The 12,300-nt window shown below is 41.0% G+C and overlaps 1 protein-coding gene across 6 annotated transcripts in view; it reads left to right on the forward strand.

Annotated features, from left to right (window-relative positions):
- NUP98 (nucleoporin 98 and 96 precursor) overlaps positions 1-11,950 on the forward strand; it is a gene marked incomplete at its 3' end in the record, with an annotated part of 97,137 nt that extends 85,187 nt beyond the window's left edge. For all 6 annotated transcript variants that reach the window (XM_079787249.1, XM_079787252.1, XM_079787250.1 and 3 more), the window contains 7 exons: positions 497-640; positions 1,397-1,539; positions 5,121-5,342; positions 8,097-8,338; positions 8,867-9,021; positions 10,425-10,536; positions 10,666-11,950. In XM_079787249.1, coding sequence (XP_079643375.1) covers positions 497-640; positions 1,397-1,539; positions 5,121-5,342; positions 8,097-8,338; positions 8,867-9,021; positions 10,425-10,536; positions 10,666-10,898 — 1,251 coding nt within the window. The remainder of the gene's footprint in view (positions 1-496; positions 641-1,396; positions 1,540-5,120; positions 5,343-8,096; positions 8,339-8,866; positions 9,022-10,424; positions 10,537-10,665) is intronic.
- Between the last annotated feature and the right edge of the window lie 350 nt (positions 11,951-12,300).

The following is a 12,300-nucleotide window of genomic DNA, read 5'->3' on the forward strand; positions in this document are numbered from 1 at the left end:
GAGGGAGAGATAGAGTTAGAAACATCGATAAGAGAGAATGATTAATCAGCTGCCTCCTGCATGCCCCTTACTGGGGATAGATCCCACAACCAAGGTACCAAGGTACATGCCCTTGATCAGAGTCAAATCTGGGACCCTTCAGTCTGCAGGCCGACGCTCTACCCACTGAGCCATACCGGTTAGGGCCTGATTGCCATCTTAAAGTCAATTTCCAAAAATGAAAAATTTGGTCAGAATTTATTCACATCTTTAAGTTTTAGAAGTTGGCAACTGTGCGCAATACAAAGACCTCAGTGGTTCTTATCCCCTCTCAGACCAGTAGTTATCTAAATTCACCCCATCACCTGCCACCTAGGGACTGTATTTTATTTCTGGATTATTAACACTGTTATTTAGATTATTTAAAATGTATATGAATAAGTGAATAACTTGCAGACCTGGGCAGTAACAAGGTAAATGTAATTTGTAGCTGTGAATGTGATTTTGTCACCTGCAGGTGTGGCAACTCTCAGAGCAGAAGCAAATTAATGTGTGTTCCCAGTTGGATTGGAAACGTTCCCTGGCTGTCCATCTTTGGTATTTGCTTCCACCAACAGCCTCCATTTCCAGGGCACTCAGCATGTATGAAGAAGCATTTCAGGTATGTGTGTCTAGTAGAGCCAAGCAACAATCAGGTAGTGCTGTTTTTGCCAGAGAAAAAACCTTCAAGTCACATTTCATAATACTTTTTCTCTGCTTTTTTTGGAAATACCGTAAAGTTGGAAAGAACCTCAGAAATTTCATGGGAAACTTCTTCCTTTTTTTCTGCCTCTGGACAGTGTCTGCTTCTTGTTTCATTTAATAAGATGTGTTTCCACAACTGACTTTTTTTTCCCCCCATCAAATGGGAGGGTTTTTCTTCATTCTTAGTGCTGTCTTTGGGAATTCCCTGAGATACACTGCCTGACCTCAAACTTGCTATAGCCCCAAATTAGGTCTAAGATTTTCTTCTAAATGTTCACATTTCATATTCCTTCTTAGTGAGTTTGGAGGTTAAAATATTATTACTGTGTTTAATGCCATCATTTTTTCAGTTGTTTGTGGGGTTTTTTCTCTCCATTTTTATTATCTTTGATTTTATTTGTCAGGTAAAAGAGAACAATAAAGAAACTAAATGTAATAATAATTGTGGCAAGAAAAGTGGTGGGATTAGTGAGAGCTATCTAAAATCTTTGGCAGGCCCTTGAAGACAAGTGGAGTATGTCACCAATCTAAATTAAGTTTCAAATCTTTGACACATTCCTTTAGAGGGTGTCATACCATTCTTAATATGCGTGTCTTGCGTTATTGAGACATGATGGCTTCTTTGAAACACACTAGCAGCTGAGGTATTGTTTTATCAAATTCTTACCTTCAGAATACCTCTGAGAGTGACAGGTATGCCTGCTCTCCACTTCCTTCATACCTGGAGGGCTCTGGCTACGTGGACGAGGAGGAACAAGACTCACGGAGACCACTTCAAGATGTCTGCTTTCACCTTCTAAAACTCTACAGTGACAGGTAAATCAAAGTTACACGTGAGCTCTTGGGAGTCCTTTCCCTTTCATACATGACCAAATCGCTATTAGTCTGTATAAACCACCAAAATGTAACTTATAGTAGTTGAGTATAAAGAGCCTTGGAACTAGACTTAGAAATCTAAAACTTATTTTAATCAACTTTAATGAGATACACTTTGCATATACTAAAGTATGTGGTTTGAACATTTTAACATAACTATCATCACAACTATAAAATCAGTTTTAAAAACAGATACAGGGCTGCCCTGGCCAGGTGTCTCATTTGGAGCATTGTCTCCTGCACTGAAAGGTTGCAGGTTTGATTCCTGGTCAGGGCACATACCAAGGTTGGGGGTTTGATCCCTTGTTGGGGCACTTGTAGGAGGCAACTTATCTTTGATTCTCTCTATCTCAAATCATTAAAAGCATCTCCGCCCTAACCGGTTTGGCTCAGTGGATAGAGCATCGGCCTGCGGACTGAAGGGTCCCAGATTCAATTCCAGTCAAGGGCATGTACCTAACTCTCTATTCCTCTCCCTTCTTCTCTGTAAAAATCAATAAAATATATTTTTTAAAAAATAAGTAAGAAATAAAAGCATATCCTCGAGTAACAATTAAAAAGCAGATATAGAGCTGTTGAGGTTTTCTATATATTCTTGAGTTAGTTTTGATCATTTGTTTCTTCTAATGAATTTGTCTAATTCAAAGTCACCAAATTTATTGGCATAAAACGATAACATTTCTTTGTTAATCCTTTTTCTTTTTTTTTTTTAATCCTCACCCGAGGATATTTTCCCATTAATTTTTTTTTTTTTTTTTTAAGAGAGAGAGAGAGAATGGAAGAGAGAGGGAAAGACAGAAAGAAATACCGATGTGAGAGAAACACATCGACTGGTTGCCTCCTGCATGTGTCCTGGGGCGGGGGGGGGGGGGGGGGGTGGGCCTGGGCTGGGGAGGAGCCTGCAACCCAGGTATGTGCCCTTGACAGGAATCGAATCTGGGACCCTTCGGTCCACAGGCCGACACTCTGTCAACTGAGCCAAACCAGCTAGGACTTTATTATCATTTCTAAATGTCTATAGGATCTGTAACTATGTCTTTTTCTCTCCTGATATTAATAATTTGTGTCTTCTCTCATTTTTCTTGATTAGTCTACCTCAATTTTTGGTTTCATTGGTTACCTCTATTACTCATTTAGTTCAAAATGGATCATAAACTTAATGTTAAACTTAAAACAATTGCTCATTGTGCCCTAACCAGTTTGGCTCAGTGGATAGAGAGTCAGCCTGCGGACTGAAGGGTGCCAGGTTCGATTCCAGTCAAGGCATGTACCTTGGTTGCAGGCACATCCCCAGTAGAGGGTATGCAGGAGGCAGCTGATTGATGTTTCTCATCTATGTTTCTAGCTCTCTATCCCTCTCCCTTCCTCTCTGTAAAAAAAAAATCAATAATAAAATATATATATATATATTTTTTTTTTTTTTTTAATTGCTCATTGGAAGCCTGTTAAGGAATGAAAAGACAGATTGGGAGAACATATTTGCAATTCATATATCTGGTAAAGAACTTGTATCCAGAACATAATAAAGAGCTCTCAGAACTCAATAAGAAAACACACAACCCAGTTTAAAAATTGGGCAAAATATTTAAGCAGATGTTTCACCAAAGATCTGGATGTCAAGCCATGAGAAGACGTTAAACATCAATAGACAACAGGGACATGCAAATTAAAGCCATCATGGGATACCGCTACTTACCTAAGAATGGCTAAGGATTAAAGAAACCTACTGTACCAATTGTCATGGATGTGGAGCAATTGGAATTTCCATACACTGCTGGTGAAAAATGGAAAATAATATTGGCACTTTGGAAAACAGTTTGGCAGCTTAAAAAGCTAAGCATACACCTACAGACATATGGTCCAGCCATTCAACTCCTAGGTATTTACCCAAGGAGAATGAAAGCATATGCCACAGTGCTGATGATAGCAGCTTTATAATGGTCCAAAACTAGAAACAACCAAAATTTTCATCAACAGTTGCATGAATAAACAAATTTGGTGCATCTCTACAATGGAATACTGTTCAAAAGTAAAAAGGAATGAACTTTTGATACACACAACATAGTGAATGAATCAGAAGACAATTTTATTTAGTTTTGAAAAAGAAGAGAGAAAAAAAAAGAATACCCTATAAAGTGTACCTACTATTTATTTCAGTTTATGTTAAATTCTGGAAAATACAAATTGATCTATAATGACCAAAAGGAGAACAGTGGTTGCCTGAGAATGGTAGTTATAGGGAGGCATAGAAGAGAAGGATTACAGAAGAGCAAAAGGAAAATTTTGGAGGTGATGTGTATATTTGTTGTCTTGACCTTGGAGGTAGTTTCACATGTGTATAGATATGTTAAAACTTAGGAAAATTGTACAGTTTAAATATGTGCAGTTTATCCTATGTCAGTTTTTTATAAGAGGAGGGATATCTGAAGGTGTCAGAAATAAAGAGACCAAAGTCAGAATGAGATAGTAAACCTTATAATCATGAAAGGTAGACTTGCTATGACAAAAACCCTTACGTAAAATTCACATCCTGTCCCTTAAAAATAATCTAAAGTTGCACTGTCCAGTATATGTGAATTGTGAGTTAAATTTTTAAAATTTACTTATTCACACTAGCCTTATTTAAGTGTTTAATAGCTACATGTGGCTATTGACTATCATATTGATCAAGACAGGTTATAGAACATTTTCATCTTCACACAAACTTCATTTTGATAGCACTGGTTAAGAAGAACTCTACTTATTATTTAGGGAGGTGTTAGGAAGTTATAAAATGTCTGGGGTCTTAGGTAACAGGGAAAAGTTACTGCTTGGTAATCTAAGCTCCAGATCCTTAAAACTTGCAGGTGTGCTATCTTAGTTTATACAGTTCCTATGATCTGGGAATTCCAAGCTAGGAACTTAACACATAAACTGGTTCCCCAGCGGAAGAAAAATAAATGTCAATGTAGGGACACTTTTAAAACCCAGGGCATCTGGGTTTCTATATAAAGAATAATACCCACTGCAGACAAAATCAAAGGTAAAAATTATAAGCCATATCCAAGTCAACATACAGACTACAGCTTACTAGTCATGAAGACTAGTTAGCTATTTAAACAAACAGGGGAATTAGCACTTCAAGAGCTTCAGATAGAACAGTTTGAAAGGTACTAAGGTATATGTTTTTTTAAATGGTTAAGAAAAGTGATTGATACTAGAATGAACCAATGGAAGGGTCAGAGCTGTGGGGACTCCCTGTATGAAGATGGTAGAATTATATAGGCCAAACAAATACCAGCAAACCTGTTAGATCACATAACCACAGAAGAGAAGGTGTGTCTTTTTTTTTTTTTTTTTTTTGGTAGGCTCTATAATCTGGCTGAACCTAGATGCAACAGTGTCAGAAGGAGACTATGAGGCATAAATGCTTCTGCTCTCAGGTGCCTGCCTTTGTTGTCTTCTGAGTCAAAACCAGTTGACATTCAGTGCAGATGGTCTGCTGGCTGGACATGGTAACTCTTAGCACATTTCCTTTTCAGACATTATGATCTCAACCAGCTGCTGGAGCCTCGAAGCATAACAGCAGATCCATTGGACTATCGCCTAAGCTGGCATTTGTGGGAGATGCTGCGGGCTCTTAACTACACCCATCTCTCAGAGCAGTGTGAGGGTGTGCTGCAGACCAGTTATGCTGGCCAACTGGAAAGTGAGGGGCTCTGGGAATGGGCCATCTTTGTCCTCTTGCACATAGACAACTCAAGGTGAGTGATAAGCCATCAAACCCATTGGGTGCATGTTACACTGCAGGGCAGTGCCAAAGGAGTTAGTCTCAGTGTTGAATTCAGCAAGTAAGTGTTTAGAATGTATTTCGGGTCCAGCCTTGTGATAAACCATTCAACCCACAGCCCAGAGTGTCTATATTCATGTGAACAGGCTAGAAATGAAACTGTCTTTGGTTGAGCTCAAATTTTATTATTTATTATAAGACCTCTCAGTAGTCTGAGAAGGAACAAGAGATCTCTGGGAACTGCGGAGAATCTCTAGAAAGGTTCAGAGAACTTGAGAAAATTGGAATATAAAATGAGTAAGTGGAAAGAAAGGATATGCCTGGATGGGGAAACACCATTACATTCGGCAGAGATGCACTTGAGTGGCGTGTTTAGAATTACAGTCGTACTTCCTTTATCTGCAGTTTTATTTTCTAAGGTTTCAGTTAACTGCAGTCAACTGGAGTACAAAAATACTAAATGGAAAATCCCAGAAATAAACAATTCATAAGTTTTAAATTGTACACCATTCTGATTAGCATGATGAAATCTTGCACTGTCCAGCATATTCATGCTGTATATGCTACCCACCTGTTAGTCACTTAGTAGCTATCTTGATTATCAGATCAACTGTCTCAGTATTGCAGTGGGTGTGTTCAAGTAACCCGTATTTTACTTACTAATGGTCCCAAAGCACGAGTATTAATGGTGACAATTTGGGTATGCCACAGAGAAGCCATAAAGTGCTTCCTTTAAGTAAAAAGGTGAGTATAGTCCAGTAAGATATTTTGAGAAAGAGTGATATCACATTCACATAACTTTTATTATAGTACTAGAGGTCCAGTGCATGAATTCGTGCATGGGTGGGGTCTGGCCGGCTGGCCTGCCCCCACGGGAGCCCATTGGGCCGGCGGGGGGGGGAGGGGGCTGCAAAAAATTGGTTGGCCCCACCCCCAATCAGGGTATTGGGGGCAGGGGGCGATCAGGGCTCAGATCAGGCTGGTTGGCTGCCATAGCCACCGGTCTTTCTGCCATTCTGGTCACTGGGCTTTTATATATATAGATTATTGTTATATTTGTTCAATTTTATAACTAGTTATTATTAATCTCTTACTGTGCCTAATTTTTAAGTTAAACTTTATCATAGGTATAAGAAAAACATACCTATGTTTTAATATATAGGGTTAAGTACTATCCATCATAGCTGCCATCCACTGGGGTCTTGAATGTGTCTCCCTCAGATAAGGGGTAGGGGACTACTATATGCAGAAATAGTGTGCACGGAGCTGCTTCAGTGGGTCTGATGCAGTGGCGTAGTAGGGAGGGCCCCTGCTTTTTTCTACTGGCTTTCTCCCTCTCTGGCCTTTCTTTGACATCCAACCATTCCCACCCCTTAAGTTTTCAAGTTTGAAAGTACTGCATTTACCAGTATAACCTTGCTTAGATGTGTAATGCTTTGGTTCCCTTTTCTTCGTGCTGTGACTTTTGGAGGGGTTTTGTTAATGGTGGCAGCATGGCAGTACAATAATAACAAAAAGAAGTATTTATATAGTATTTTGTTTTATATTCCTTTTAATATGTTTATACTCTGTTGTACTTTACAAATATTGACTTATTTAATTTTCATAATGAACCTATGAGATAGACACTCTAATTTATTTTACAGATGAGCAATCGAAGGCACAGTGAGATTAAATAACCATTGCTCAGAGTCACATATCTAGTAAATGGCAGAGAGAGGCTTCCAACTCAAAACAACCAGAGTCTGCTTTTAATCACTATGCTGCGCTATCTGTAATGTTGTGTGGTATGGAAAGAAGTTAGTTTTGTTGTTGTCAGAGTTGACTGAATTCTGGATCCACCATGTACTCACCTTGACCTAGGGTACTCTCCAAGCCTCAGGTTTAATCTATCAAATTATAGTATTAATCCCCATTCAAAGGTGACCAGGAGATTAAAGGAGTAAAAGTATAAAGCATCTAGTGCAGCCTTTCCTTTAAGGAGTTTTGCTTTCCTCTTCCTTTCCCAGGAAGCAAAATGACCCCAGACTTTCCCTGTGAGTTTAAATAGACCATGTGGGAGACCAAAGGGAGAAGGTTGGAAATGAACTACAGAGGACTGCTCTGTGGAGTGTAGAATTCCCTATCCCAGTCCTGATCTATTACTAGAAAGGAAGTAAAGGAGCAATCCTAGCTATGGAAAGCCTTTCTGGGCAGTAGCAAAAGGTTGCTCCTAGAGTATTAGTTTCAGACTTTTTTAAACATGAAAATACAATGTGCATAGATACTTTCTATTCTATTTTATTTAAAAAATAAATGCTGCTCTAGTTTAGCTCAATGGGTAGAGTGTCGGTCTGCAACTGAAGGGTCCTGGGTTCAATTCTATCAAGAGCTTGTACCTTGGTTGTAGGCTTGATCCCCCAGCCCTGGTCAGGGTGTAAAGGGCAACCAATGGATGTGTCTCTTTCACATTGATGTTTCTCTATTTTGTCTCTCCCCCTCCCTTCCACTGTTTCTAAAAATCAATGGAAAAATATCCTTGGGTGAGGATTAATTTAAAAAAAATTTTTTTAAGTAAATGCTGACATATTGGCCTTTGGGTTTGGTTGTTTTTATTTTTAGTGAAGTTTGAGGTGATCCACTAAGGATCAAGACCTGAAGTTTGAGAGACTGTCCCAGTTTGAGCTGTCTGAGGCAGCCTTCTCCATCAGTGAGGATGAGATTCATTCCAACTTATCTCTTCCTACAGCCTGCGTGAGAGAGCTGTTCGAGAGCTACTTACCCGGCACTGTCAACTATTGGAGACCCCTGAATCTTGGGCTAAGGAGACTTTCCTGACCCAGAAGCTTTGTGTGCCTGCTGAGTGGATTCATGAGGCCAAAGCAGTGCGAGCACACATGGAATCCGACAGGCACTTGGAGGCCCTCTATTTATTTAAAGCTGGCCACTGGAACCACTGCCACAAACTCGTCATCCGGCACTTAGCTTCTGGTGAGGGCTTCCCTCTAGGGTCTGTGGCTCCTGGAATAACCCCAAATTATTCCACCCTCTGAACTCCATGGCGAGTCAGGCCAGAGATACTCATAGTATGGGACATAGCAGACGTGAATCAGACCACACCTGTGAAAGCTCTCCATATAGACGAGGCTTGGCCAAAATGAGGGGCTAGAGGGGCAGGGCTGGGTAGACAGCAATACTGTTATATTATCATTTTCCAGGAATATTCTTGACATGTGCTAATTATGTTAAGCTTTGTTTATATAGGGAATTTTATTCGCAACACCAGAAATATCTGTTTGGAAAACTGAAGCCAGAAATTCTTCATTTTTTTTTTTTTTTTTTTTTTTTTTTTTTTTTAGAGAGAGAATTTCAAATAACTACTTGAAATTCTCAAGTCTGACCCAACATTGTTTCCTCTTCCTCCCTATCTTGGCTTTCTGCCTTGTTCTTCATCTGGGAAGAACATTTTTGGGAACCATGTACTTGTGCAGACATAGTGCTCAATATTTTGTTTTTCAGATGCCATCATTAATGAGAACTATGACTACCTGAAGGGGTTCTTGGAAGACCTGGCACCTCCAGAGCGCAGTGGCCTAATCCAGGACTGGGAAACATCTGGCCTTGTTTACCTGGACTATCTTCGGGTCCTTGAAATGGTCCACCAAATACAGCAGGTATCTGAGTTCCTTAACTACTGCCTAGTTTTCCTTTTCCCTGGCCCTTAAAGAGACCTCATAGGTCTGAGCAGCGACTTGAAAATTCATTGCCACCAGCACTGTCGATGCAGAAGGGCATTTTGATGAGGCTACTGATGAAGCTGTTTTGACTTGACAGCTGTATCAAAATTTAAAAAACTTTTTTGTGTTTATTACCAAGTAAGTGTGTACAATAGACTTTCTGCAGTTTCTCTGTAGTCAGTCTCCTACTCTTGTCCAGCCCTACTTTGAATAAGCTTGGGATGAGAGCTACAGAAAGTCAGAGATTTGATGAGGATAATTCACACATCATTTGTTACGTTTTAAAATGGCAAGCATTACAGTTATTCAGTCTTCATTAAAATGTCTTGGATCAATCTCAGTAATCATAAAGATAGATCTCCATTGTTTACAGTATAGAGACCAAACTACTAAACATAGTATTCAAGCCCCTGTAGAGGCTTTTACCTTTTTTCACTCTTGCCTTAACTTCTATCACTTCTAATCCACATTCCAGCCTTACCAACCTGCTCTACGCACACTAAATTACTCATGATGTTTCTAGCAAATCTTGTTTTCTTCCACTCTTTAACTCCATACTCATATTCATCCTTTAAAATCTAGATTATTGTAAGCAGTACTTCTCTTTTTCCCCTAGGAAGAGTTATCTCTCTCTCTCTCTCTCTCTCTCTCTCTCTCTCTCTCTCTCTCTCTCTCTCTCTCTCTCTCTTTCTCTCTCTCTCTCTCCTACCAAAATATTTGGTGCACTTGTCTGCTAGCAAACCTCACCATATTATAGTTATGATCTCTTTAGGTTGCCATGAGCTCCTTTTGGAAAAATCATTCTTTTAAGGTCAAAGACAATAGCGTATAAAGCTTAGGTATCAAGTTCTGGCACTGGCCAGTGTGGCTTAGCTGGTTGGAGTGTTGTCCAGTACACCAGAAGGTTTCGGGATTGATTCCTGGTCAGGCACATACCTAGATTGCAGGTTCTATCCCCAGTCAGTGCACATACAAGAAGCAACTGATCAATGTCTGTCTGTCTCTCTTTTTCTTATTCCCTCTCCCTGCCTCCTTCTCTCACCCTCCCTCCCCACTCCCTAAGATAATAAAAAATAACGGGGACAGCGGGAGGGGGAGAAAGAATCAAGTTCTGGAGTCCAATCCAAGACTCTACACTGTATTACTTTCCTGCTGTGTGTTCCTGCTAACACCATGCCTTGTTCTCTGCAAGTAGGCAGGATGGTGGTGACATGGCACTGCCAGCCAGCTTCTTGGGTTTCCCCTCCCTCACCTTACTGTTGTTTCAGAGTTTTGCAGTCAGTCTATGGATAAGATTGTAGTGATGGGAGCTCCTAATTGATTTCTCTGCTTTTTTATAGGTGGAGTGCTCAGGTTATGAGCTGGAGCAGTTACAAACCAAAGTGACCTCACTGTGCAACCGGATAGAGCAGATCCAGTGTTACAATGCCAAGGATCGCCTGGCTCAGTCAGGTAAGCCTCTAGCCTCTCCCTGCTTTCTGTTTGCTTGCCTCCTGTCTTTATGATTATTACACACACATACACCTTGTGCCCCCTTCCCCACCTTCCATCCTTTGTGCTCACTCCACTTTTTCTCTCCAGACATGGCCAAACGTCTAGCCAACCTTTTGAGGGTGGTGCTGAGCCTTCAGCATGCCCCTGATGCAACCTCTGATTCAACGCCAGATCTTCAGCGGGTCCCTTTGCGCCTGTTGGCTCCCCACATTGGCCGGCTCCCCATGCCTGAGGACTATGCCCTGGAGGAACTGCGCAGCCTCACACAGTCCTACCTTCGAGAACTGACTCTTCAAGAACTGACTGTTGGGAGCCAGTGAGCCCCAGGCTCCTCCCACACTCACATGCTCATTCACACTCACCACACAGAAGTCCCCTGCATTGAGTTGATCAGCACTGTTTGTCATTCTCTGAGTTGGCTGCAGAATCCATCCTCCCATCCTGCCACACCAAGCAGTGTCCTCCCGTTGTTCAGGGCTTCCTTAATGCAGAACATGGAATAAGGGCTTTTGGAACCCAAAAAAAGAAGCCAAGTCTCTTTTTACCATCCTCAAGATCATTCATTTTTTGCTTTTTCTAAAAACGGTCAATAAGGTACTTTGGCAGAATCCCCTCAAAGAACCAGGGAATTCTTTTCCACCCTCGGCCATTCTGGGTCTTGTGACCCTCCATGCCAACCTGCTACCCACTCCTAACCCAGCCCTTCCCACTAGGACTCTTTAGGAGTGGGACAAATGTATCCTTCCTTAACAGATGAACTATCCACAGAAGGAAAGAGAATCTCTCTTTTAAGTAGGTTGATGAGTTAACATTATGTTATAGAGTCGAGAGAGAATTGGACTGAGGTAGGAAGCAGAACAAGGTCTCCTGTGAGTGCCTGCCGTGGAGGGGTAGATCTTCAAGGCTTGTTTGTTCCTGCCTTGAGTGTTTTGTGAACATCAAGCCTTCCCTGCTACTGTGTGCAGGAGCCGTTGGTCACAGATCCAAGGTCTCTGGAAAGCTCCCAGGACTCAGTTGGTCCCTGGTTTTCAGTCATCTTGCTAGGCCTCCTGTCTGGATTTGCCTGGGAGTTTATATAAAACCTGGCAGGTTGGGAGCCCTTCCTGTCCCTCCCATTCTAACCAAAAGCATTTCTCACCCTCCATCTACAGCCCCAGAAGGTAAAACCATCACTGAGGCAGGCTTCAGGGGCAGGCAGGGGGCCTTCACTACACTCCTGCCAGCTAGGGGAGCCCCAGGTAACAGCTTGGGACAGACAACATGGCTACTCCTGGATCTTTATGCATGAAGATTATGTAAAGGTTTTTATTAAAAATATATATATATAAATAAATGATCTAGATTATTTTCCTCTTTTTCTGAAGCTACTTTCTTAAAAAAATAAAATGAAATGTTTATAGCATTCATGGTATTGGCTTTCCCTTTGTGTTTTTGAGCCTTCTTGCTTCAAGGAGCTTTATGGTTGTCTTATTTGATTTGCAAGCTAAAGGGAGACTGGCCATTGGTTAAAGAGAGAACAGTTTGGTCCTAAACGAATACAGGCTAGATCAAAAACTAGATTTATAAGGGCAAGTTTAAGGGTGAGGGGGTGAGATTATTGATTAGTCCTTACTGCTGTGCATAGTATATTTATGTGCCTGGATTCCCAGTGGAGGATAGGGGAGGGGTCTCAAATTGGCCAGTGTCATACTTAACATTCAAAGTCTCCTTGTGCTTCTGCTT

This window comes from Cnephaeus nilssonii (assembly GCF_951640355.1).
Source record: "Cnephaeus nilssonii genome assembly, chromosome: 13".
Taxonomy (NCBI): domain Eukaryota; kingdom Metazoa; phylum Chordata; class Mammalia; order Chiroptera; family Vespertilionidae; genus Cnephaeus; species Cnephaeus nilssonii.